The sequence below is a fragment of the Hylobates moloch genome, unplaced genomic scaffold (assembly GCF_009828535.3).
Source record: "Hylobates moloch isolate HMO894 unplaced genomic scaffold, HMol_V3 SCAFFOLD_3, whole genome shotgun sequence".
Classification (NCBI taxonomy): Eukaryota; Metazoa; Chordata; class Mammalia; order Primates; family Hylobatidae; genus Hylobates; species Hylobates moloch.
In genome coordinates, this window is record NW_026652278.1 from 67,127,080 (window position 1) to 67,152,329 (window position 25,250).

At 46.9% G+C, this 25,250-nt stretch overlaps 1 protein-coding gene and 1 non-coding gene across 2 annotated transcripts in view; both read right to left on the reverse strand.

Annotated features, from left to right (window-relative positions):
* Positions 1 to 23,223, reverse strand: part of PSAP (prosaposin) — a 35,209-nt gene extending 11,986 nt beyond the window's left edge. The window contains exons 1-5 of the mRNA XM_032139412.2: positions 23,085 to 23,223; positions 6,113 to 6,246; positions 3,565 to 3,639; positions 2,845 to 2,970; positions 590 to 790 (exon numbers count right to left, since the gene is read on the reverse strand). Coding sequence (XP_031995303.1) covers positions 590 to 790; positions 2,845 to 2,970; positions 3,565 to 3,639; positions 6,113 to 6,246; positions 23,085 to 23,124 — 576 coding nt within the window. The 5' untranslated portion in view covers positions 23,125 to 23,223. The remainder of the gene's footprint in view (positions 1 to 589; positions 791 to 2,844; positions 2,971 to 3,564; positions 3,640 to 6,112; positions 6,247 to 23,084) is intronic.
* On the reverse strand, positions 16,975 to 17,034 carry LOC116466176 (U7 small nuclear RNA). The gene has a single exon (XR_004247419.1). It is a non-coding gene; the product is annotated as a U7 small nuclear RNA (small nuclear RNA).
* Positions 23,224 to 25,250: the final 2,027 nt, after the last annotated feature.

Genomic DNA, 25,250 nt, shown 5'->3' on the forward strand with positions numbered 1-25,250 from the left:
ATAGGCTTAAAATCGATTGAGTGTTCATTATAGCAACAATATGGTATAAAAAGGGGGTTTAGTATAAATAAAAAGGTTGGCCAGGCACAGTGGCTCACACCTGTAATCCCAGCACTTTGGGAGGCCGAGGCAGGCAGATCGCTTGAACCCAGGAGTTTGAGACCAGCCTGAGCAACATGGTAAAACAAAAAATACAAAAAATAGCCAGGTGTGCTGGTGTGCATCTGTACTCCCAGCTACTTAGGAGGCTAAGGTGGGAGGATCACTTAAGCCTCAGAGGTTGAGGCTGCAGTGAACCATGATCACACCACTGCAGTCCAGCTTGGGTGGGTGATAGAATGAGACCCTGTCTCAAAAATAAAAGAAGTAAATTTTTTTAAAGGGGGTTATTAATCTTTGCATATTTTAAATATCCCATTCTTCAGAAACTTCATGGTACAACCATTTAAAGGCTGGCTCATGTAACTGCAGAGTCACGCACAGGGATAAGCCCCAGTTTAAGAACCACATGTGCACTCTCTGCCCCTTTGGTCTCTCATCTCCAGTGAAACCAAAAATGGGGTCCTCAGTGGCCAGCCCGTCGTCTTACCTTTGGCTGGGGCTTGCTGCGGGGGCCGTCCTGAGGGTAGAGGAGAAGAGGGATGTTGGCCATGAAGGGGGCCACCACCTCAGTCATGTCCAGCTCTGGGATCTTATTGGACTCCAGCTGCTTCTGGTGATTCAGCTCTGCCAGGTGCTTCTGGAGAGACTCACAGAGGTTGAGAGCAGAGCACACCTCCCCAGGACGGCTCTGGTGGGATGGAAAGAAGCCCAGCTGAAAATCCTCTCCCCAGGGGAAAATAAGACAGGCCATCTAGTGCCTCTGAATTAGTCCCTCTCTTTAAATCCCTTAAAAGAAACACAAACTTGTTGTCTAAATTCAAACTGCTCAGCATACCAAGAATGTCAAAATTATCCAATCCGAGTGCCTAACCACACAGCAGCCCCTAAGCTTCCTCAATTCTCCTATTAGGCAATGATGCAGTTTGGCTGTGTCCCCACTCAAATCTCATCTTGAATTGTAGCTCCTATAGTCCCCACGTGTCATGGGAGGGACCCAGTGGGAGGTAACTGAATCACAGGGGCAGGTTTAGTGATAGTAAACCCCATGCTGTTTAGTGATAGTAAGTCTCATGATCTGATGGTTTTATAAAGGGCAGTTCCCCTGCACATGCTCTCTTGCCTGCTGCCATGTAAGATGTGGCTTTGCTCCTCCTTCATCTTCCACCATGCATGATTTTGAGGCCTCCCCAGCCATGTGGAGTCCAACGTGAGTCCATTAAACCTTTTTTTCTTTCTTTATTAATTACCCAGTCTCGGGTATGTCTTTATTAGCAGCATGAAAACGGACTAATACAGGCTTCCTAAATGTTACCTCTGCTCCCCTCAGCTCTTCTTTAAAGGAATAGGAGGCCAGGCGCAGTGGCTCACACCTGTAATCCCAGCACTTTGTGAGGCCAAGGAGGGCGGATCGCCTGAGGTCAGGAGTTCAAGACCAGCCTGGCCAACGTGGTGAAACCCTGTCTCTACAAAAATACAAAAATTAGCCGGGCATGATGGTGGGTGCCTGTGATCCCAGCTACTTGGGAGGCTGAGATGGGAGAATTGCTTAAACCCAGAAGGCAGAGGTGCTGTCAGCCAAGATCGCGCCACTGCACTCCAGGCTGGGCAACACAGTGAGACTCAGTCTCAAAAAAATAAATAAATAAATAAATAAAGGAACAGGAGCTTCTTGTTGGAGGAGAAGAGTAGTAATTCTAAGCCACTTCCCCACAAAATGAGCTAACACAATGGCTTTCAACACCTTCCATATGCTGATGGCTCCCAAGTGTTTAACTTTTCTAATCATGCCCACCCCGCAGACATCTCAAACTTAGCCCTCATTCTGTCCTGCCCAACTAGCTCCATTTTAGCAAATAACTCCACCTTCATCTTCTCAGAAAGCAGACAGACATTTATAGCTCTTCCTCTCCTATACATCCCCCTCATGAGCAAGTCCAGTCCATTTAATCCTCCAAAAGAGAATCTGCATCTGCCATTTCCACTGTCCACATCACATCTCACTCACAAGGCAATGACCTCCTGAGGGTCCTGTCAGCTTCCCCACTTGCAGCTTCCCTCAATGGGACCTAGACCTAGACCAAACCCTTTGACAAACGCCCTTACAATCATGACACTCCAAGGCTACACTTGCAATCCTTGAAGATGGCCTTAAGGCTGTGTATGACACAATCCCTGCCTTCCTCACCAGAACCTTGGTCCTGTCTTGGGACAGTCCTGCCCCACTGGCCCTCTTCAGTTACTTAAACACCTCTTCTTTGTCAAGGCCTTTCCAAATTCCACAAAGCTAGCTCTGTGTTCTTGCTAAAAACCCAGTCTGTGACACAGGGTCTGTGTATAATACATACTTGATGAATGAAAGACCCCAGTGCATTCCCTGAATTATTCCTTAAGTTCACAGAAATAAATTCACAGAAGTGAGGTTTTGTGCTTGCTCAAAGAGGTCTGTTAAAGATTGGACATGATCTATCCAACTCACATCTCTGAAGGTTATGCCGGTTTACATTCCTCCAGCAGTCCGACCAGTCCCCAGCAGCCGCACCCTCGCTAACCCCAGGGCAAGTTACATACAGAGTGGCCTGCTGTGCCAAAGGGGCTATTCTGGATGTCAAATTGTAGCAAAATGCTGTTGAGGAATTCCAGAGCTAAGAACAGACTTTCCATTTTAATCAATCTACTCTGGGCCACTGCCTCTCCTGGGCCCTAGAAGCACCTTCAGGGAAAAGCCTATTCTCCATCACTTACCATTTCTCCTTTAATGATGTCCAGGATGACAGGGAGGTAGGAGTCCACTATCTCCTTGCACGAAGCAGACATGTTCGGTTTCGGAAGCCAGTCACAGGTCTTCTCCAAGTAAACAAGGATCTCCTCCTACGAGAGGACACCAGGGTCAGAATCAAGACAGGCTTTCCTCCCTGGAAATAAATGGGCTGAAGGCAAGAGGCCCTCAATAGCTCCCAGAAAAACCAAGCCTGGAAAACAGCCAGCCCTCAGGGAAAAGGACTTGGCCATGTTACCTATGGCTCTATCAGCTCAATCAGGCAAAAGCAGACATGAACATTCAAAATGAAGATCCTTGGACCTGCAGTCTCGCAGGCACAGGGAATTCTAAGCAGAGATGGCCAAACTGGACCTACGTATTAGTGGCATGCAATGTAACATCTCAATTAACTTTGGGCATTTAGTCCCGGGGTCAGCAAAGTAGGCCCTTCAGCTTATTTTTGTACAACTCAGAACTCAAAGAATGGTTTTTATATTCTTTTTACATTTTTAAAAAGAGACTGTGTGACAGGGACAGTATACGGCTCGTATAGCATAAAATCTTTTCTCCTTGGTCCTTTGTGGAAGACATTTGCCACCCTCAGGCCTACACCATTCCTCTTTAGACACCCGGAATCACAGCTCTCTTAGGAACCAGCGCATGTGCCCGTGGCTCAGGCACCATCCCCACTCACAGCCGCTCACCTCAGTGGCATTGTCCTTCAGCATATCACCAGCTGCGGTGACAACGTCTTTGCATATGTCGCAGGGAAGGGATTTCTAAGAGAAAGAATACGAGAAATTTGTATTTGTAGGACACAAATTCACACCCCACACAGCTGGAACTCCCCATGGCCTTTTCGCTATTCTCTCTAACCAGGGATATGATCATGACGATGCTCCCCTGTCACAGCCTGGTTCTCCACTCTGCATGAGTAGCACTGGGGCATGGCAGGGAGGGAAGAGGTGTGACTCATCAGAACACACTGTGATTTACAGGACACAGGACCTTTGCTCATACCCACACAGCACCCCACGTGGCACAGGTCAATTTCACATCAATGCTCACAACACCTCTGAGGAAACTGAGGCTCAGGTGAAATCAGAGTCACATCAGTACTGCAGAGAGGTGGGTGGAACAGAGAAACAAACGCCCCACCCCCCTCTGAAGGCACACCCACACAGAATCGTTCACTTGCGCTTCCTCTGCCTCCCAGGCATGTTAACGAGGCAAGGCCACGCCAAAGCCAATCTTCTGATTGGCACCAAGGCCCCCACCTGGACCAGAGGCCATGGAAATTCTAGTTGGTTCCTGCGGTCCTTGGGGAAGAATGCCCAGGCTCCCTTCTTGATGTCAACTGACACTCCACCCATGGAGAAGAAACATGTCTGGGTGAGACTGAGGAACACCTATGAACTTAGCTGCATTTAGAGAAACGAACTTGAACCTAGTCAGGCTAATACAGTCATCCTTTGGTATCTGAGGGGGTATCAATTCCAGCACCCCCATGGACACCCAAACCCCAGGATGCTCGAGTTCCACAGACAGTCCTCAGCATCCGTGAAACAGAGGGTCAAGGGTACTGTGCATGGAACCATATCAAGAGAGGGCCGGACCAGGCGCGGTGGCTCACGCCTGTAATCTCAACACTTTGCGAGGCCGAGGCGGGCAGATCACGAGGTCAGGAGTTCAAGACCAGCCTGACCAGCATGTTGAAAACCCCGTCTCTACTAAAAATACCAAAATTAGCCAGGCATGGTGGCACGCACCTATAATCCCAGCTACTTGGGAGGCCGAGGCAGAAGAATTGCTTGAACCCGGGAGGCGGAGGTTGCAGTGAGCCGAGATCGTGCCACTGCACTCCAACCTGGGTGACAGAGTGAGAGTCCATCTCAAAAAAAAAAAAAAAAAAAAAACAGAAGGCCGGGCCATGACAAGACCAGCCAATCAGCCAATCAAGGAAGTTTTAAAGTCCTTAGTGGACACACATTAAACCTGGAAACAGGAAGTAGTACTAAAAACAAGATTGAAGGCAAATTAGAAACCAAATCTGAAAGTAGTTTCAGGCCAGTTGTGGTAGCCCACGCCTGTAATCACAGCACTATGGGTGGCAGGAGGATGACCTTAGCCCAGGAGTTGAAGACCAGCCTGGGCAACATGGTACAAACCCTATCTCTACAAAAAATACAAAAATTAGCCGGGCATACTGGTGCACATCTGTGGTTCCAGTACTCAGGAGGCTGAGGTGGGAGGATCGCTTGAGCCTAGGAGGTTGAGGCTGCAGTGAGCCATGATTGTGCCACTGCACTCCAGCCTAGGCGACAGAGGCAGGCCCTGTCTCCAAAAAAAAGGGCAAGTATGGCCACAGAAGTCAGTTTTCCAGTGAATAATTCACAAACTGTTTCTAAAAGAATGGTGCTAAGCTTTCTTCTCTTACTGAAGGAGCAGTAGTGGCCACTGACAAGTTTTTTAGAACCCAAAGTCCACTCAGTCAAACACAGCCCGTACCACATGATGGCCAGCACAGCCCCAAGTGAGCCCAGGGCAGCAGCTCTGCGTTCAGCTGGCACGGTCAGCAGAGCCATCTCCTGAGGGCTTGGGACCGTGAGGAACACACCCGTGGCTTGTCGCCTTAGACCATGCCCCACATTAATATGCTACATTTAGCATTATTTAGATGAAAAACCAGTGCTAGCTTCCTCAGTGTGGTTACAGCTGGAAATCAATTTTAAATGGCAACCGCACTCCAGTATCTCAATCAGCAGTTTGCCTGTTTGAGAGGAGTGAGGAGAGAACAAAATATGAAACAGGCAGACAGTACCTGAAAAGCTCAGCATGTACTTTTTGGAGTGAGTGACCAAGGACAGAGCCGTGCCCATGTGCCCAGTGGTGGGAACGGGCACCGCCAACCCACTGGCCTCTTATCTAAGGTGAGAAGTGGGATCTGCACAGAGGCCCGGAGGCAGCATGGGGCAGGCACCTGGAGCCGCAGGCATGGAGGACCTCATCCTGTCTGCCACAAGAGACCGGATAGCCTCAGGAGAGTGAAACCTTAACCTCTCTGAGCCACCATCTCCTCTGCTGTAAAATGGGTACATTCACCAATAGGTTCTGCCTCCCACACAGGGTCACAGTGAGAAGCAAACAAAACCAGGCAAGAAAAAGTGCTGTCAATATGGCAGTGAGTTACAGCTGTTCTAAGGGGACCCAAGAGGAGTGCTGGGGCTGGGACTGGAGGGCGGCGGCACTCACCACTGTTGGCTTGTTCCAAACGGTCTGCAGGCAGTGCTTCACTGCTCCACAGTCGGACGCTGTCTTCACATTCTGACACCACACTGCCGAGCCTCTGGTGCATTCTTTCAGTCCAAGGACCGGGCCGGCTAGAGCTAAAATGAAAACCAACGTGAGGAGGTGGCCCATTTTGTAGCAAACCAGGTCGACCTGACTCATTTCCCCAGGGCTGAGGGCGACTGTCCTTGAGCTGGACTCCGCTACTCGGCCCCTCACCCAGCTGTATGGGACACCAGCCACACAGATGCACACCTGTCCTGGTCAAGAAGCTGGCTTGTCAGTCACAGGGCTGGAATGGACTCATTTATCTGGTTCACTTTCAACCTCTCCAACTACCTTTAAACAGTATCAGGGAGTATCAGAACTTTAAATCATCATAACCTTAAAATGTTTCCATAAGTAACAAAAGAAACCATAGGAGAAAAGACTAACAAATTCAAATACAGGGAAGATTTTGACTTCTGTAGAATGAGTAACAACTGTAGAATGAAGGGTTTTTTTAAAAGGAGAAACCGGCCGGGTGCGGTGGCTCACGCCTATAATCCTAGCACTTTGGGAGGCCGAGGTGGGCAGATCACGACGTCAGGAGATCAAGACCATCCTGGCTAACACGGTGAAATCCCGTCTCTACTAAAAATACAAAAAAACAATTAGCCAGGTGTGGTGGCGGGCGCCTGTAGTTCCAGCTACTCAGGAGGCTGAGGCAGGAGAATGGCATGAACCCAGGAGGCAGAGCTGGCAGTGAGCCGAGATTGCGCCACTGTACTCCAGCCTGGGCGACAGAGCGAGACTCCGTTTCAATAAATAAATAAATAAAATAAAAACAAAAATAATTCATATCCTTATTTAAAAAATGGCCAGCTGCAGTGGCTCATGCCTATAATCTCAGCACTTTGAGAGGCCGAGGTGGGGATCACTTGAGTCCAGGAGTTCAAGACCAGCCTGGGCAACATGGCAAAACCTCATCTCTACAAAAAATTAGCCAGGCATGGTGGCACGCACCTGTGATCCCAGCTACTCGAGAGACTGAAGTGGGAGGACAGCTTGAGCCCAGGAGGCAGAGGTTGTAGCGAGCCGAGATCTCACCACTGCACTCCAGCCGTGAGCTACCTACCATACCTAGCCCTAAAAATATTTTATAAACTGCCTTGAGAGTGCCTATGTTTCTTAAAACAGGTCCTTGATTTTAGAACCAAAAAATGGGGAAAAAAATCCTCAGATTCACATCTCACTTCTAGCCCAATTATTCAGCTAGGAAACAAGAGATTACATCAGACTACACATAGAGGATGGTGGCATGAGGGTCAAACTCCAACAGGCATCTCAGTAGCGGTGAACCAACTTTTGCTGCAATAGATACTTGGCCCAAGTCTGAGACAAAAAAAAAACCAAACCCACAATCACCTAAGAAACACACTTAGAACCTCAGGAGTCTTGCTGTATGCTGCTTCCCTCTGTAAGCCAATTCTACATACCTGTGTAACACACATAGGAAACACGTGTTGTATAGGTCAGTACGTGTTCTTCCTCCAGGAGAGGGAAAGGAATGAAGTGCTTTCTTTCATTACTACCTCCACAAGCTACTCACACAAAGAATGAGTCCCACAAAGCTCGAGCCAGATCACCTGCACCCCTTCAGACACAAGCAAATGAATTATTCATCTGCTGCCCAAGTTATAGCCTTCCCTGTCCCCTGGGAGCAAAATCACAAACACATCCAGTTCGCAACCTCAACCAAGCTGGCCACATTCCAGAGGCTGCTGGTTTGGACTCTAGTTTCCAGGGGAAAACATGTGCCAGATGCAAATCAGTACCGAGCTCCCCAGATGGCTCACAAAAGCTTAGTTAGCCCACAGTGTAGCCAAGCATGGCTGGCGCCAGCCTGAGTTATAAATCTCAGTGGAGCGGTGGAGGGGAGGCAGAATTAAGTCATAAGGGTAAGGGCTCTGCGGACTGTGCGGTCACAGAGACAGCACAAATAGGAGCCCCAGACCTGATGACTCCCACCACACCCTAGCAGGCCCTGGGCCCCTAGGACTCTGAAAAGGACCCATGATGACACCATGATACACTGCCTAGCCCTACCTCCAAATCAAGATGAAGAGGAGGCTACCAAATGAGTCTCTAGGCAGAGGAAGGCAGAGTGATATACAGGGAAGCCAGAAGAGGATGGGCTGAGACCTCAGGAGACCAGAGCCAAGATAGAGGAGTCACCACCAAAAGCAGGGGCAAGTGACCAGCACTCCCCATTCTTAAAAATGCTCATCCAGTGTAATGTCCACCCAGCTACTTTCTCCAGCCTTCTCAGCAGGGAACTAGCTACAGCTGACCAAAATCTAGAGTGTTTCCGGAACACAACTCACTCTCACAGGCCCATGTCAGAACACTTTGTAGGTTGCCTACTTCCTCTAGGAATGTGAAACAGTAATCCGTTTTCCATGATGACTTTGTTACTTGTTTTGGTCTGGCCAACCTGGACTAAAGATAATCTTGGGCAGCCCCTTGTATCTGAAACTGGCCCAGCTAATACAAATTGACTGTCACTTCCCAATCCATGACCTACTGAATGGCAGCAGGCCTCTTCCTCAGATCTGGAGGCAAAAAGGTACGCATGGTGGAGAATTCGGTACGCCCATAAAGTCATCAAGTTCCAGCGTAAAACAGATTTCCGTGGACACAGGAAGTAACACGTAAATTCCAACTCCTAGAAACTCCCTTCTTAGCAAGACACCCCCTTCTACCTCCAACCACAAGCCAAACATAAAGGTGAATATTACAAAAACGGCCTGTGGTATGCAACGGATTCCATCTCCCAGGATGAGCGACATGATGACATATGTTCATAGAGACTGCGTGTCCTCAGGGCAGGCACTGGTGGGTGGTGCTGGGGAGCTCCCAGCTGCCAAGAGGTGCAAAGCCCACTCCCAGAGCGGATCTCCTAAGAGGGGATCAAACAGTGGGTCAGAACTTTTGGGGACATGGATCCCTTTCCCAGAAACTTTATTACACATAAAATTCTCCTAGCACTTGAGGAACTTCTCAGGCCCCAGCTGTGGATTAATCACAAAGCTCTACAGGCAAGGGTGGTTTTTCTCCACACAAGCAGATCAACAACCCAGATGAAGGCATGGCTACCAGGTCCACTGACTGCACAGAGCCCGAGGCCCTCATGCCAGAGAACAAATGAACAGTCATGACTTTCTTTCCCCCAAAGAGCAGGAGGAACAGACATCTAAGTAATGGTGCGTGATCCCACACATCAGTGGGAATGGGAGCGTCAAGGCAATGCTAAGGGAGCCTTCCTCAAAACAAAATTGGAATTGGCACCTGCGAGATGGTGATAGAAAAGGCTGGCTACGTGGAGAGGGGGTGGGGAATTCCAGAACATTCCAAAGGAGTCCAGTTCTCTTTGGGAAGGGAAGAAACTGTCCTGTCTTTTCAGGAGTGAAGCCAAGGGAAGTAGCAGCAGCCAGGCTGCAAAGGCAGACAGATCTCAGGTGCGTGGGGAATGGTCTCACCTGCCACACACATCCCAAGCTAAGGCCTCAACCCCGTGGGCGATACTACAGGAAGCTCCAGGGATTTCTGGGAGGGACAGGACAGGCAAACTCATGTGTGGGTCTCAACCACCCAGGCACGAGGTGGCAGAACTGAAGAGAAGGCGGGAGATATCAACGTCAGGCGCCTAACTGGAAGGCGAATTCAAAAACGTCCACATGAGAAATGGAGGCAGCAAGAGCCGAGACAGGCTAACACAGAGTCCAAGAGAACAAGATGGGCAAATGGCACTAACTGGGTTCCATGAGAAGTCGTGCAGGCTCAAAGGGAAAGCAGAACAGCGAGGGCCAACAGCACCAGGAGAGACACGCCCATGAGCACCGTGAGCTGCTCAGCAGAGGCCAGGGATGGGAGGGCCCAGGGCCCCATCCAGAGAGTCCCCTGGAGGGCTGGGGATGAGTGACAGGAGAAGGAATGTTTCAGAGACACGCATGGTCATCTCCAAGTAGGGAGAGAATCCCTTGCACCTTCCACCCGGGTATGGAGCTGGTATGAGTGGCTCCAGACCACAGACCTCTGAACAATGGGCAGAGGGAAGCAGACCACAGCTCCAGGTAAAGAACACATTTAACATCCACCCAGGGGTATAAAAAGAAAATGGATTAGCTGGGCGTGGTGGTGCAACGCCTCTGTAGTCCCAGCTAATGGGGAGGCTGAGGTGGGAGGATTGCTTGAGCCCAGGAGGCAGAGGTTGCACTCCAGTGCCCCATTGCCAAAGCACTCCAGCCTGGGCAATAAAGCCAGAACCCGTTTCAGAAAAAAAAGAAAATGAGTGGCATCATTAGGTGATGACCTCACCAACAGTGGAAGCAACCAAGCAGAAACAAAATGCATAACTTACGAGCAATTCTATGTAAGAGAGATCCTTTCAGTGGTGGGCTGAACTAAAAGAGCTCCGAGGAGCTCCAAGTCTTCATTCTAACAAGGCAGATAACACTTTCAGCATTTATAACTAATAAATAAAAACTACCCAAAAACACTTTCTGGTGAGTTATTTCTCAAAACATGTGGCCAGCAAAGCCTTTAATCTCTATTCTCATCCTCCCACACCCTACCCCCAAATACCAACTTCCATCTCTGAGGCAGTATGGTGAACTCCAAAAAAGTTCTTACAATGTTTGACCTCCTGGAGATTTCTAATTAAATGTGTCATAAAGACATGAACAGCACTTGGGGCAAATTGAGCACTTCACTTCTTTTTCTGAGACAGAGTCTCACTCTGTCGCCCAGGCTGGAGTGCAGTGGCGCAATCTCGGCTCACTGCAAGCTCTGCCTCCTAGGTTCACGCCATTCTCCTGCCTCAGCCTCCTGAGTAGCTGGGACTACAGGCGCCCGCCACCACGCCTGGCTAATTTTTTGTATTTGTAGTAGAGACGGGGTTTCACCGTGTTAGCCAGGATGGTCTCGATCTCCTGACCTCGTGATCCACCTGCCTCGGCCTCCCAAAGTGCTGGGATTACAGGCATGAGCCAATGCACCCGGCCGAGCACTTCACTTCTTAGTTCAAGGGCCTGGCAAGAGAGCTGGGAACAACGGGCCCTTTTTTTTTTTCCTTTTGAGACAGAGTCTTACTCTTGTCGCCCAGGCTGGAATGCAGTGGCACGATCTCAGCTTACTGCAGCCTCTGCTTCCCGGGTTCAAGCGATTCTCCTGCCTTAGCCTCCCAACTAGCTGGGATTATAGGCACCTGCCACCACACCCAGCTAATTTTTGTATTTTTAGTAGAGACGGGGTTTTGCCATGTTGGCCAGGCTGGTCTCGAACTCTGACCTCATGATCTGCCTGCCTTGGCCTCCCTAAGTGCTAGGATTACAAGCATGAGCCACCACGCTCGGCCCCACAATGGGACTTTTTTAAAGACATAGATTTCAGGGCCATGTGCGGTGTCTCATGCCTGTAATCCCAGTATTTTGGGAAGCTGAGGTGGAAGAATCACTTTGAGCTCACGAATCAAGACCAGCCTGGCAACATGGCGAAACCCCATCTCTACAAAAAATACAAAAATTAGCTGGGCATGGTGGCAGGTGCCTGTAATCCCAGCTATTCTGGAGGCTGAGGCAGGAGAATCGCTTGAACTCGGGAGGCAGAGGTTGTAGTGAGCCAAGATCACGCCACTGCACTCCTGCCTGGGCGACAGAGCGAGACTGCATCAAAAAAAAAAAAAAGAAAAAGAAAAAGAAGTAATCCATTATTATTCTATGTCTTTGTTGTTTGCAAACCTAAGCCCAACTAATAGACACACTTAATCAACAACCTCGCTTACAAGAAAGGTCTCCCAACAACAAGTGTTTCCTGGCTTACCCCGGTGAGGATACCGAAAAGCCTAGTACACAATATAATCACCAAAGACTTTCTGAAGCAATCTTAGAATGACAGGACAACGTTTCCTAGAATGTGATAAAACAATCAGTCTCATTATTTTAGCCATACAACAAATGCTTTTCCTTTTAAATATTTTAGTAACATGCTAAATACAATTTGAATCTAGCTGCAAAAAAAAAAAAAAAAAAAAGGTAACAGAAAATGCATGCAGCCTCCCAGTGCTGACAATCAGAGCCTACATTCCACAGGGCAGCAAATCTGCTGCCTGGGTAAGGCGGCACCATGGCAACGGGCAGGTTGCTAGGAAACCAAGAGAGGATAACCCCGGAGGGGCGGCTTCTACCGCAGGTCCCCCACTTTCAGGCATTTCTCAGAGGAATTCATGCACTTCCATCGCCTAAGAGCAGGAGATAACGCAATGTACTCAACACTAACTACTCAAACAGCTAGTGCCGCAAATATCTTCTACGGCAAAGAGCACTTGTCTCTTCTTCATAGAAAATCCTACCTTTGGAAAACAGTCTGCAGAGCAGAATAAAAACACAGCTCTCTGAATCATTCAGAATAGTATACACTCAGAGGTAGTCTCCCTTGATTTGGATGAATTACGGTCCAAGAGTCCTCATATCACCTAAGAAATCAGTGGCAATAAAGCTCTTAAGCTCACTAGGCTGACATCCCATCACCTCTGGCCTCAAAGTGTTAAGACAAAGGTCCTTTCTTCCCTGCTTCTCCTCTGCTGCTACTGCCTCACTTCTTAATTTTCCTTACAAGCTAGATAATTCCAGGGCAGGACATTATCTACACAGAGAAGGCAACAGAGTCCTCAAGGAAATTACCTTGTGCAGTAACGACTGAGGCTGGGGACAAGAATGCAGTCTTCTCAGATTGTACGCAGTGGAGGCTTAACTAATTTGGGGACAATTCCTAACTAGTTCATTCAAGGGCACCGTAGTCCAATAAAAACTCCTAACAAAGCTTTTCTTCCAAAGCATCAACATATCAGGTGATGATCAAAGAAGAACTTAGATCACATTAGATAAGATTACATGGCAATCCATGACTGAAAAACTAGCCCTTGGCAGGACTATCCAGATTCCAGCCAAGTGAGCAAGTGGAGGCAGGGTCAGAGGCGGGCTCTGCATGGCTCCCCATCCTCGCGAAAGCTCCGCTGCAGATCCAGCATGCTGCACGGCAGTCGGTGCAGGCACCCACACAAACTGGTGATGGCTCCCACACTGAGCCTTGCTAACCAGCTGCGTGGTCTCTGCACATTTGCAGAAGATAATCATATGCTAAAAAAGGTTTCATGCAAACCTCATTAAAGAAATTCAGTATTCTGAACTTGTCTCATATACTGTTTACTAACTTAAAAGTTCCAGATATATGTGAGTCTACTATAAATGTCACTTTTGGCTTACTTCAGTTAATACTTTATAGGAATATTGCCTTCATTTGAAATCTAAAATGTTCAAACCACAGCATGGGTCACGGGAGGATATCAGACTGGCCCAGAATTCCAATTTAGTTGCTTTCACCACAGAGGGCTGTTATGAGAATTAAATGAATTAATGTTCAATAAAAAGCAAAACGGGCCAGGCGCAGTGGCTCCCATATGTAATCCCAGCACTGTGGGAGGCAGAGGCAGGCAGATCACCTGAGCTCAGGAGTTCAAGACCAGCCTGGGCAACGTGGTGAAACCCCATCTCTACTAAAAATACAAAAAATGGCCGGGTGCAGTGGCTCACGCCTGTAATTCCAGCATTTTGGGAGGCCAAGACGAGTAGATTACTTGAAGTCAGGAGTTCGAGACCAGCCTGGCCAACACAGTGAAACCTGGTCTCTACTATATATACATATATTAGCCAGGTGTGGTGGTACACACCTGTGGTCCCAGCTACTCAAGAGGCTGAAGCAGGAGAATCGCTTGAACCTGCAAGGCAGAGGTTGCAGGAAGCAGAGATCATGCCACTGCACTCCGGCCTGGGTGACAGAGTGAATTCCACTTCTCTGGAACATCTTCCTCCCTGGGTAACCCATGGGGCTTCCTCTCTCTATGCATTCAGGTCCCTGCTTGATATTGCCTTATCAGAGTTCTCCACTGATCTGTCTGAAATAGCTGCCCCACCCCACCTTGCTTTATTTGTAGCACTCACTGCTACCTGGCGTTGTGATGTGACTCCGTCTTAAAAAAAAAAAAAAAAAGACTCTGTCTTAAAACCCATCTCCGTATGGGTTAGCTACTATAATATCTTTAGTTTCTGCAAATCATCTAAACCAGTGGTTTTCAAAGTGTGGTCCAAAACGCTGAGCATCCCAGGGACTCTTTCAGGGGGTGAGGGCAAAATCCTCATAATAAAACCAAGACATCAGTTGCCATTTTGCTCACTCACAAATGTCCAGTCGAGTTTCTGCGGAGGCATGTGACATGACATTGCAACAGACTGAATGCCCAAGCAGCTAAGAATCCAGCCAGGTGTTAAAAGGATTGCAAAAATGTAAAACAGGCTGCTCACTAAATATTTGTGTTTTGGAAAATATTTTTTCATTAAAAATATAATACATACAATAAATATATATGTGTTAACATGTAACGGTTTATCAATATTTCAAAGCATTAATTTTTAAACACTGACAGTTTAACTTATAAGATGTTAAATACTGATAGATACAGCCCACGTAAACAAAAGCTCTTTGGGGTCCTCAATAACTAATTAGTATATAGGCATCCTACAACCAAAAGTTTGAGAGCCTCCAAGCTAAACATCTGGAGAACAACCAACTTCTGAAACCAAAAGTGGGAGGGATAATTTCCTCAACTTATAGCTGCTTCCCTGTTCAGATTTACCTGAAATCAGAGCCACCATGAACATCTAAATTATATTAAGCTCCCCTGTCCCTATCACCTACATAGAACCCTCCCCAAAAGGTATGGGAGGGGCGGGTCCCAAACTATCATCAACTACTATAAAAGTCAACACTTCATTTGCGCCCAAAGTCACTCTTAATTTCGTAACTCCTAAAAACAATTTCTTAAAATTAATTTCAGAAAAATAAAAGATAATATTCTATCCAATCATGACAAAGACTCAGCACTATGAAGCAATGAAGTTTCAGGCACACTAGCCTACACTTCCCCAGCTGAAGTCTACCTGGCTACACCTCACAGCACTCATCAATGCTGAGTACCTGTTATGTGCCAAAACTGCTGCACATGCTGCAGACACAGCAAGCGATCAAGACAACACACACATCACAACGCCAGGTAGCAGTGAGTGCTACAAATAAAGCAAGGTGGGGTGGGGCAGCTATTTCAGACAGATCAGTGGAGAACTCTGATAAGGCAATATCAAGCAGGGACCTGAATGCATAGAGAGAGGAAGCCCCAGGGGTTACCCAGGGAGGAAGATGTTCCAGAGAAGTGGAATTCAAAATGGAAAATCTCTTGAGCACCAACAACGAAGGGGCCAGGAGGCTGGACAGCAGGCCAGACAGAAGAGAGGGGGAGGAGCTGAGAGGTGGCCAATCACCAGGTGACAGGCGACCTTGCTGACACACTCTGAGTTTTATTCCTAGTGCTATGGGAAGCCACATGGCCCTCTGGTATCAATGCCTGAAGAACAGACTTACTCGTACAGAACAGCATCCTATTACAGCTACTGAGAGAGTCATAAGTAATGTGACAAATACTGGCCAAAAGAACTTTCTCTGCATCTTCTTCAATCTTAGTCATGTTTCCTCTCATGTAAATAATTTTTCAAAGGCAGTATCTGTCCACATGTGGCCAGAATTTACAATTTTTACATTTGCAGGTCTCATCAGAATTCACCTAGCATTTTATTAGACGTCGATGTCCATCAATAGGGATTAAAAAGACACATCCATACAATGAAATACTCAGCTGGGAAGTGGGAAGAGATTAAGGAGACCTGACAGCCAAGGGCAATGTGGCATACTGGGTTGGACCCAGGAACCAAAAAATGAGATTAGTGGAAAAACTGGTAAAAATCCAAATAAAGTTTGCAATCTAGATAGTGACAGTGTCCTGATATTAATTACTTGCTTTTGGCAAACGTACCACGGTTATACAACACGTTAAGAGTAGGGGAAGCTGGGTGAAGGGTATACAGGAACTCGATATACTACCTTTGTAACTTTTCTGTAAATCTAACATTATCTCAAATTTCAAAATTTAAGCACATCTGTGTTAGCATGAAATTACCTCTAGGATATATTGTTTAAGAAAACAAAAAGAGAAATGCAAATGAAACCACTAAGTCATTTTACTCCTATCAAATTAGCAAAATTTAAAGTTTTAACAATATCAAATGTTAACAACAGCATGCGGTAACTGGAAACTGAATACGTTATGGAATGGCAACTGCCAAGATCATTTGAGAGCACTTCTACAATTGTTAGTTACTCCACAACTCAGCAATTCTGCTCTTAGACATATACCCTAGATAAATGTTTTCCACATACACAAGGAGATATGTACAAGAATTTTTATAGAAGCAGGCTGTAATAGAAAAAACTAGAAATTATCTAAATGTCTATCACTAGAATAGAAATTATATAGGCCAGGCTCAGTGGCTCATGCCTGTAATCCCAGCACTTTGGGGGGCTGAGGTGGGCAGATCGCCTGAGGTCAGGAGTTTGAGACCAGCCTGGCCAACATGGTGAAACCCTGTGTGTACTAAAAATACAAACATTAGCCAGGCGTGGTGGCATGCACCTGTAATCCCAGCTACTCGGGAGGCTGAGACAGGAGAATCACTTGAACCCAGGAGGTGGAGGTTGCAGTGAGCCAAGATCACACCACTGTACTGCAGCCTGGGCAACAGAGCAAGACTCTGTGTCAAAAAAGAAAAAAAAGAAATTATATAAATGGAATACTATATTGTAGTGAAAACAAAATAGATCTACATATTTTATTTTTTGTGGAGGGCTTTCCAGTAAAAAGCAGAAAGCCTTCTAGAGAAATTCTAAAAGGCCTAACAGTAATCTACACATTTTCAACATAGATAAACCTCCCTAGCAAAACAAAAAACTAACCTAACAATATACAGTGGTCCCTCCTTAACCATAGCTTCCTTTTCTACCGTTTCAGTTACCCACGGTCAAATGTGGTTTGAAAATTTATTCCCACAGTCAAATGTGGTCTGAAAATGTATCCTGAGAAAGACCACATTCACATAATTTTTATTATATATTGTTTTAATTGTTCTGTATTACTAGTTGTTGTTAATCCCTTACTGTACCTAATTTATAAACTAAACTTTATCACAGGTATGTATGCATAAGAGAAAACATACTACATATAAATAAGATTTGGTCCCACCCACAGCTTCTGGCATCCCCTGAGGGTCTTGGAACATACCCTGCAAGGATAAAGGGAAAGACTATTTATTGGATACAATATTTGCAAATTGTATAATATCCAAAACAATACTCTATACACACTGCTGAAGCTTCCAGTTATATGTATGGAAGGAAAAAGACCTAAGGGGGAGGCAAAACAAGTCCAGGAAGGTGACTGTCTATGGGTTATCAGGTTCCATTTCTTAACCTGGGTGTTGCGTACACATGTGTTTATGATAATCACTTTTCCACTTTTCATATGTTTCACAATTTAAGGAGCAACAAGCAAAACAGTCAGTAGAATATACTACTATTTGTGTTAAAAAGAAAAAAGGCAGAAGGAACTCACACATGGGATGTACCTCTGCAAGCTTCTAAGGGAGCTGCTACCAGGCTGTCTGGGAAGCACCTGGGGACAGCAGTGGCGGGGACAAACCTTGTACTCTACACTCCATTCTACTGACTGACCTGGCTTCCCATGTCCATCTATTATCTACTCTAAACAGCTCGCCTCCATTTATGAATGGGGAAACCGAACTAGGGGGCTAGAACAGACAACCTCAGGTCCAGGGTTAGTGACAACAGGTGTAGACCCAAGCATTCAGGTTACCAGGAACCAGCTCTGATCTGCTGGGCTGCTCTGATGTCAAGATCACCGAGCAGCTAAATCTAGTTTGGCTACGTAGAGCATGAACTGCCTGCCAACTCCCTCCTGACTGCTGTCTACCTACCCTGGCTTGTTTTCCTGACTCACTAATTATACCCAGCATGTATGTTTTTAATAAGTCAATTTAATTTTGTTAAAGTCACAACGTCCTTTGAAATGAAAGACGCCAAAGGAAATCACAAAATCAAGGGCAGAAAATAGGTCACTGTGCTCGTGGGGACAAAGATATTGACAATACATTACTTTTATTAGTGGTACAGCAACAATACTAACTAAGCCCTTTTCTGTATTAACCTAATTTATTAAAGCTAAACAGCAACCCAGTGAAATAGGAATGATTAATACCACTTTACAAATGATGAAATATGGGAGAGTTTAAGCAACTTGCCCAAGGTCGTACGGCTACTGTCAGCAATGAGATAATGTGAAACTTCCACTCCACATTATCATCTTGTCCCAAGATACAAAATTACAAATGCCACAAAGTTATTTTTTGGAACTTCATGTAATAAAAAAAAAGCAATTAGTACTTTTGCAACAGCCAAAATCTTCATCCCAATCACTGTATTTATCATCATTGTTTTAAAGCCTTAAAAAAAAAAAAAAAAAAAAAAAGGCAAGCAGGGCAATGTAATTCTAATTAGTACTCTCTTTCATTGATCTGAAGAATATCCAGACCCTCCTTCCTGGTTGGCAGAACCAAAAAGGAGCCAGAAAGCAAGGCTTACGGCCTGGTAGCCAGTAACCTAGAATCTCTGCTAGAAGCTGCCTCCACAGCCGCCATGCACACCTGTCTACGTGGCTTTGGTCGTGGCCTTGAGAACTTCCCAAGCATGCCTCATTAGGTGCTGTCAGAGCCAGCAACACCCCGCCCTACTCTTCCACTTCCCCACAGCTGCCTGGACATCCCACGGTCTCACTCACCAAGAAAATGGAAGACCAAGTTCTCCCTTCCCTCATCTAGAAAATGCCACACCAATCAATCCAACACACTTCAACTCTCATAGTTCGTTCTCAAAACAACCTGTCAGGGCCGGGTACGGTGGCTCACACCTGTAATCCCAGCACTTTGGGAGGCCGAGGTGGGCGGAATATTTGAGGTCAGAAGTTCAAGACCAGCCTGGCCAACATGGCAAAACCCCATCTCTACTAAAAATACATCTCTACTAAAATACAAAAAATTACCTCCCATTTACCCGAGTGTTCAGGGAAGAGGGTCCCTTGGTTAACTAAATATTGTGGTTAACCATAAGCCCATATATACCAGAGGTGGATTTTATAGGCATGGTGGTAGGCACCTATAATCCTAGCTACTCGGGAGGCAGAGGTGGGAAAATCGCTTGAACCCGGGAGGCGGAAGTGGCAGTGAGCCGAGATCGCGCCACTGCACACCAGTCTGGGGACAGAGCAAGACTCCATCTCAATAACAACCTGTCAGGCTTTTCCCTTTCGGATGCCTCTCTCTCACAAGACAGAGCTGCTCTCCTTTTTCCTTTCTTCTGCCTATTAAACTTTCTGCTCCAAAAAAAAAAAAACAAAACAAAACAACCTGTCAGATGTACTTCAAGGCCTTGCTAAATCACTGATCTGTTAAAACAAACCCTTCTTTCTTCAGGAATTATACTCTTATTTTCACAGAATAAAACAGATTTACTATTGATAAACAGGAGATTTATCCAGAATCCCTGACAGGCCAAGACCTGAAGTTCCTACTGATATTCAGCAGGCCAGGCTATAAATACACATGTTATTGAAAAAAAATATATAACACCTTCTAGCATCCCCAGAAAACACACCTGTCTTAGCGTGGGGTAGACAACATTCAACGGGCTAGCCACCACACAGCTGACAGCTATCAGGGCATCTAAGCTTCAGGGAGCACCTGCCACATCCCAGGCACCATCCCTCAAGCCTTACACCTAGCTCATGAACACGCTCCTTTTTCCACCAGAAGACTCACCCAACAGCAATACCCTCCATGATCCCATTTGTAAAAGTTCGAAACTGCAGCCTTTACATCTATGGGTTCAAAGGTTAACAACAATGTTTCCTTCGGGGCAAGTGGGACAGGGTAGTGAATGGGGTGAACAGGGGCCTCTGGATGCTACTGCGCTGCTCCTCAACCTCGGGGGCTGCTCACTTTCTGGTAACTCATCAAGTTGTCTACTTAATCGTCCATGTATGTAACTTACACTGAGTTTTTAAAAGTTAAGAGGTCCATGTTGACAGAGGGATATGGAAAAAGCGAGCGCTGTGGAGTCTTGGGTTCTGGTCCTGGCATCCCCAGTAAATGGTCTATGATTTGGGAGAGTCACCTCTGGGCACCTCCAGGTCTTCATTCCTTACAAAGGGGTCAGATTAGATGCTCTCCAGTTCTCTCACGGTGCCATGGCTTTGCTTTCGCTTTTAGGTGGGGAAAAAGGAGGGGTACCGGATGGGCAGAAAAGTAACTCAAAAGCAAGTGGACAGGACATCACTGAAACACAAAATACAAAGCCCATCCCGATTCAGGGTGGCATTCTGTACTACGACAGTGTCACGAAGAAAGTTCTAAGTGCCTCTCGGGCAGCAGACAATGGCTGCAGTCACCAGGCACTTTCACTAACAAAACTCATTATCATGTCTAGAAATTTTAGAAGTAACATTTCCAAAATATCACAAAGGGGCCAGAGCTGTGAAGGCCAGGGAGCATTCAAACACTGTTATCAGCACTGACTTTGGCCTAATCCTAAAGGTAGACAGCAAAGTTAGACCAAGGCCATTACAATACCTCCCATTTACCCGAGTGTTCAGGGAAGACGGTCCCTTGGTTAACTAAATATTGTGGTTAACCATAAGCCTATACATACCAGAAGTGGATTTTATATTTCCCAAGACACAATTAAGTCCCTTTTGGGTGATGTGAGTGAATCAGAACTCTTAAGGGTCTTGTGAGGAGTGACTCAACGTCAACAAGAACAATGGATAATGTAAAAAGAAAGAAAAAATTGCTCTGAATCAGTATAAAAAATTTAGAGACCAGCATTAGTTTATTATACAGACCATGGAATAACAGCAGTATAAGCTTGGGTATAAAGTCAAAATGATTTTTTTATAAGCAGATCATCTTTCATTGTGTACAAGTAAAACAAATTTAAGAGCTTGGTATAGGGTCAAGATACATTCTTGAGAGCTGCTGAAAGCTAACTCATTTCTTTGGTTTTGCATCAACCCTGTCATCCACTTTGTTACTGTTTATTAAAATTTGGGTAGCTGGGTTAAAAATGGCAGCCAGCCCTTAAATTACACATAGTTACTAAGAAACAGAAATTGTGGTGGGGGCTGGGTGCGGTGTCTCACGCCTGTAATCCCAGCGCTTTGGGAGGCTGAGGCGGAAGAATGGCTTGAACCCGCAAGGCGGAGGTTGCAGTGAGCCTCACGAGACTACGCCATTGCACCACTCCGGGAAACAACAGCGAAATTCCGTCTCAAAAAAAAAAAAAAAAAAACGGCCAATAGTGTGCAAGACTTTCTTTTCTCTTTTTTTTTTTTTTTTTTCCACAGGTGGGGTCTTGCTATGCTGCCCAGGCTGGTCTCCAACTCCTAGGCTCAAGCGATCCTCCCACCTCGGTCTCCCGAAGTGCTGGGATTACGGGCATAAGCCACCACGCCCGGATGCAAGACATTTCAAAGCAAGTGAAATGAGGACCCCATGGCAAAATAACTGGACCACAAAACCCTATGTCGCCTTCAATACCTATGAGAATTAAGCTCTGATTTTTTTTAGCTTGCCCAAATTCCTATCTAAGCGGTCTAGGGAGTCATACCCTACAAACCATAAATTCTCATCAGATGGGTTTTATTTGACCCCATATGTCGTGACTTACTTTCCAATCTGACTCTGGCATAACATTATAAGACAAGGAAAAAAAAATCAAAATATCTAACCCCAAAATATATTTCCTTGCCATACCTTGAAATTGCCCTGCAGTCTCTTATGGGAAAAATCCACATTTTACAGAGAATCCCCTTTCCCCTGTTTTCCTTCCTTCCTCTCCAGATCCAGGAGATAATCAACTAAGAGCCAGTCACTCTTTCATTTCCATAGAAACATTTTACAACGTGCTTGCTCTCTTAGTCGGCTACCTGAGAGCTTCCTCTGCACAATAAAACTTGATCTCCACAATCCTTTATCTTAACTTGAATACTTCCTTTCTACTGATCCCAGGTTTTCAGATAAACTCAACCAATTATCAGCTAGAAAATGTTGAAATTTACCTATGGCCTGGAAGCCCCCCGCCGCTTTGAGTTGTTCCGCCTTTCTGAACCAAACCAACGTATTTCTTAAATGTATTTGATTGATGTCTCATGCCTCCCTAAAATATGTAAAACCAAGCTGTATCCCAACCACCTCAGGCACATGTTCTCAGGACCTCCTGAGGGCTGTGTCACGGGCCATGGTCACTCACATTTGGCTCAGAATAAATCTCAAAATATTTTACAGACTTTGACTCGTTTTGTCAACACCTAGAATTCAGATTAAATATATATGCAAACGTCAGTATAGATGATACACAAGTGCTGCCTGCAGCTTCGCTACCATTACAAACAGGCAACTGAAGCCAACGGCCAAAGTGTCCTGCGGGACGGGGCTCCAGCCCACCTCGATCACGTGCACCTAGCACAGGCACAACAGTTGCCCAAGGGGTCACCCTACAAGGCCCACCCCCACAGTGGGAAGCGCAGCCTGACGGAAGGCCTCGGGGACCCAGCCGCGCAGGAACCCACTCGAGCCCCGAGGGAGATGCTGCCCAGGGCCTGGGCTGCCCTCCCGGGGACATTTTCGCAACCCGCCCCCCGCAGCCCCCCGCAGCCCCCAGCCGCCCCCAGCCGCTCAGAGAAAGCCGGCGAACGCGCCTGCGCAGTGCGCGCCCCCTCGCCAACGAGGGCAGGGGGAGCAGAGGGGCCAGGCCCGGCACAGCCCATTCTGGGGCGGATGGACACTGCGAGCCACCTCCTCCCCAGGATGAGGGTCCCAGGGCTTACCCGCGCCCAGGAGGCTGGCCAGGAGGAAGACAGCGTACATAGCGCCGTCTGACTCCGCAGTCTGCAATGCGGGATGTCAGCTGATCACCCGCAGATATAAATCTGCCCTGCCCCGAAGCCGTCCAGTGCGCAGGCGCTAACCCCGCCCCGTCCGGGCCTGCCGGAGCTCAACAACGCCCTGACTCAGCGCCTCTGAGGGCGCCTGCGCGAAGGGGAGGCCAATGTCGGGGGGGGGGCAATGGGAGGGGCGAAGGGAAGGGCTATGGGGAGGAGTGAGGAAGGACTTGGAGAAAGGGAAGGGAAAGGTCATAAAAGAAAAACCCCACTAATTGAATAGGTCAGAGATTATATATGTAAAATGCCTTTTAAATCTCCACATTGTTGGCCGACCGTGGTGGCTGACGCCTGTAATCCCAACACTTGGGGGGGCCCAGGCGGGCGGAGGGTTCAAGACTAGCCTGGGCAACGTGGTGAAACCCCATCTCTACAAAAAAAAATACAAAAAAATTAGCCCGTTGTTGTAGCGGGTTTCACATAGAATAGCTTGGGGTTTCACATAGAATAAGTAGTCGTGTAACAGTGAGGGTACAGGGCTCAGTCCTGGCCAGGGGCACGTGGGGGCAGGTGGTGGCACCTGGTCAAAGGCAAGTCTGGGCTGGGCCTGCTGGCTCACGCCTGTAATTTCAACACTTTCGGAGGCCGAGGCGGGCGGATCACGAGGTCGGGAGTTCAAGACCAGCCTGGCCAATATGGTGAAACCCTGTCTCTACTAAAAATACAAAAATTAGCCAGGCGTGGTGGCGCTCGCCTGTGGTTCCAGCTACTTCAGGAGGCAGAGGCAGGAGAATCGCTTAAACCCAGGAGGTGGAGGTTGCGGTGAGTCGAGATCGCACTACTGCACTCCAGCCTGGACGACAGAGCGAGAGAGACTCCCATCACAAAAAAAAAAACAAAAAAAAACAAAAAAACTTTTAAACCTCACATTGTGGTACCGTTAAAGATGTAATGTCATTCCTCACCCATCATAAGAGATCATAAGAGTCACAACCAACACTCATGTAACAAGAGACAGCTTAAGAGAAAAGCATAACGAATTTATGTAATCAACGTTTTATGTGACATGGAAGCCTTCAGAAATTAAGACCCAAAGACCTAGGGAAAACTTTATTTTTATGCTGAGGTTCGATGAAAAACGAACATGTAGAAACATTCTCAGCCAAGGGTGTGGTCTCATGGTGATAGACTGAGAGGAAACCCAGCAAGGCCTGTGTTCAGATTCTCCTTGGCCTTTGTGAAGCATTCCTTCCTCCCGGATATGGGGCAGGAACCCTCTAGAAGGAGGGTCTTCAAAGCAGAAAGGAGAAGAAAAGAGATTGACCTTTCTAGGTTTTATGGATGGCTTTGGGGCATCTATGACCCGCCTTGGGGAAGAGGAATTCGAGTTTCTGTGACTCGTTTTTAGGGAGAAAGAGAGGCGAAGGACAGGAGGGCAGAAGAAGGCCAAGGACTTCGCTGTGACCTTCTAATCTCCTTTAGTTCAAAGTAATCAGCATGTCAAAGTGCCATATTTTGGGGTATGTTTTCTGAGCCCCAACAACTCGAAAAGGTTAACAACATATACAAGTTCTTACAGTTAGGATTCAGACTTACCACTGGACCCACACTGTCTCCTAAATCACGTTTCTAGTACTTAGGAGCAGCTTTATTCTGTGCCCCCCTTTCCCTCTTAACATGTCACATGTGCAATCCCTTTCACAAGACTGTGGGTCTTCCCATGAGCCACAGACAGGCTTTTCAGTATTAAAAACATTCCCTCCTAAGCCTCCACCATGGTTTGTCTGTGGAGTTGGAGGCAGTGGAGGAAAGGGACTGAGGAGAAAAATGAGAGAGAGGAGGAAGTGCCTCAGCCTCTGGAGAAGGGAATGAGAAGCAAAGCCAGAATCTGAGAACCCAGCTAAAAATCCGCCTTGCTGGAGATGGGAGCAGTGCCGCCATGTCCAGCCCCCGCCTGAATCCAGAATAAGAAAGGAAGGCCTGGGTGGCCCACACGAAGCCAGTCACCCTCTGCCTGTGGCTGCCCCTGCCAGGTCCTGAACAGAGAATGATGACCCCCTCCAGAAGGATAAGAACCTGCCAACCCCAAGGCAGGGAAAGGAGGGGAATCTT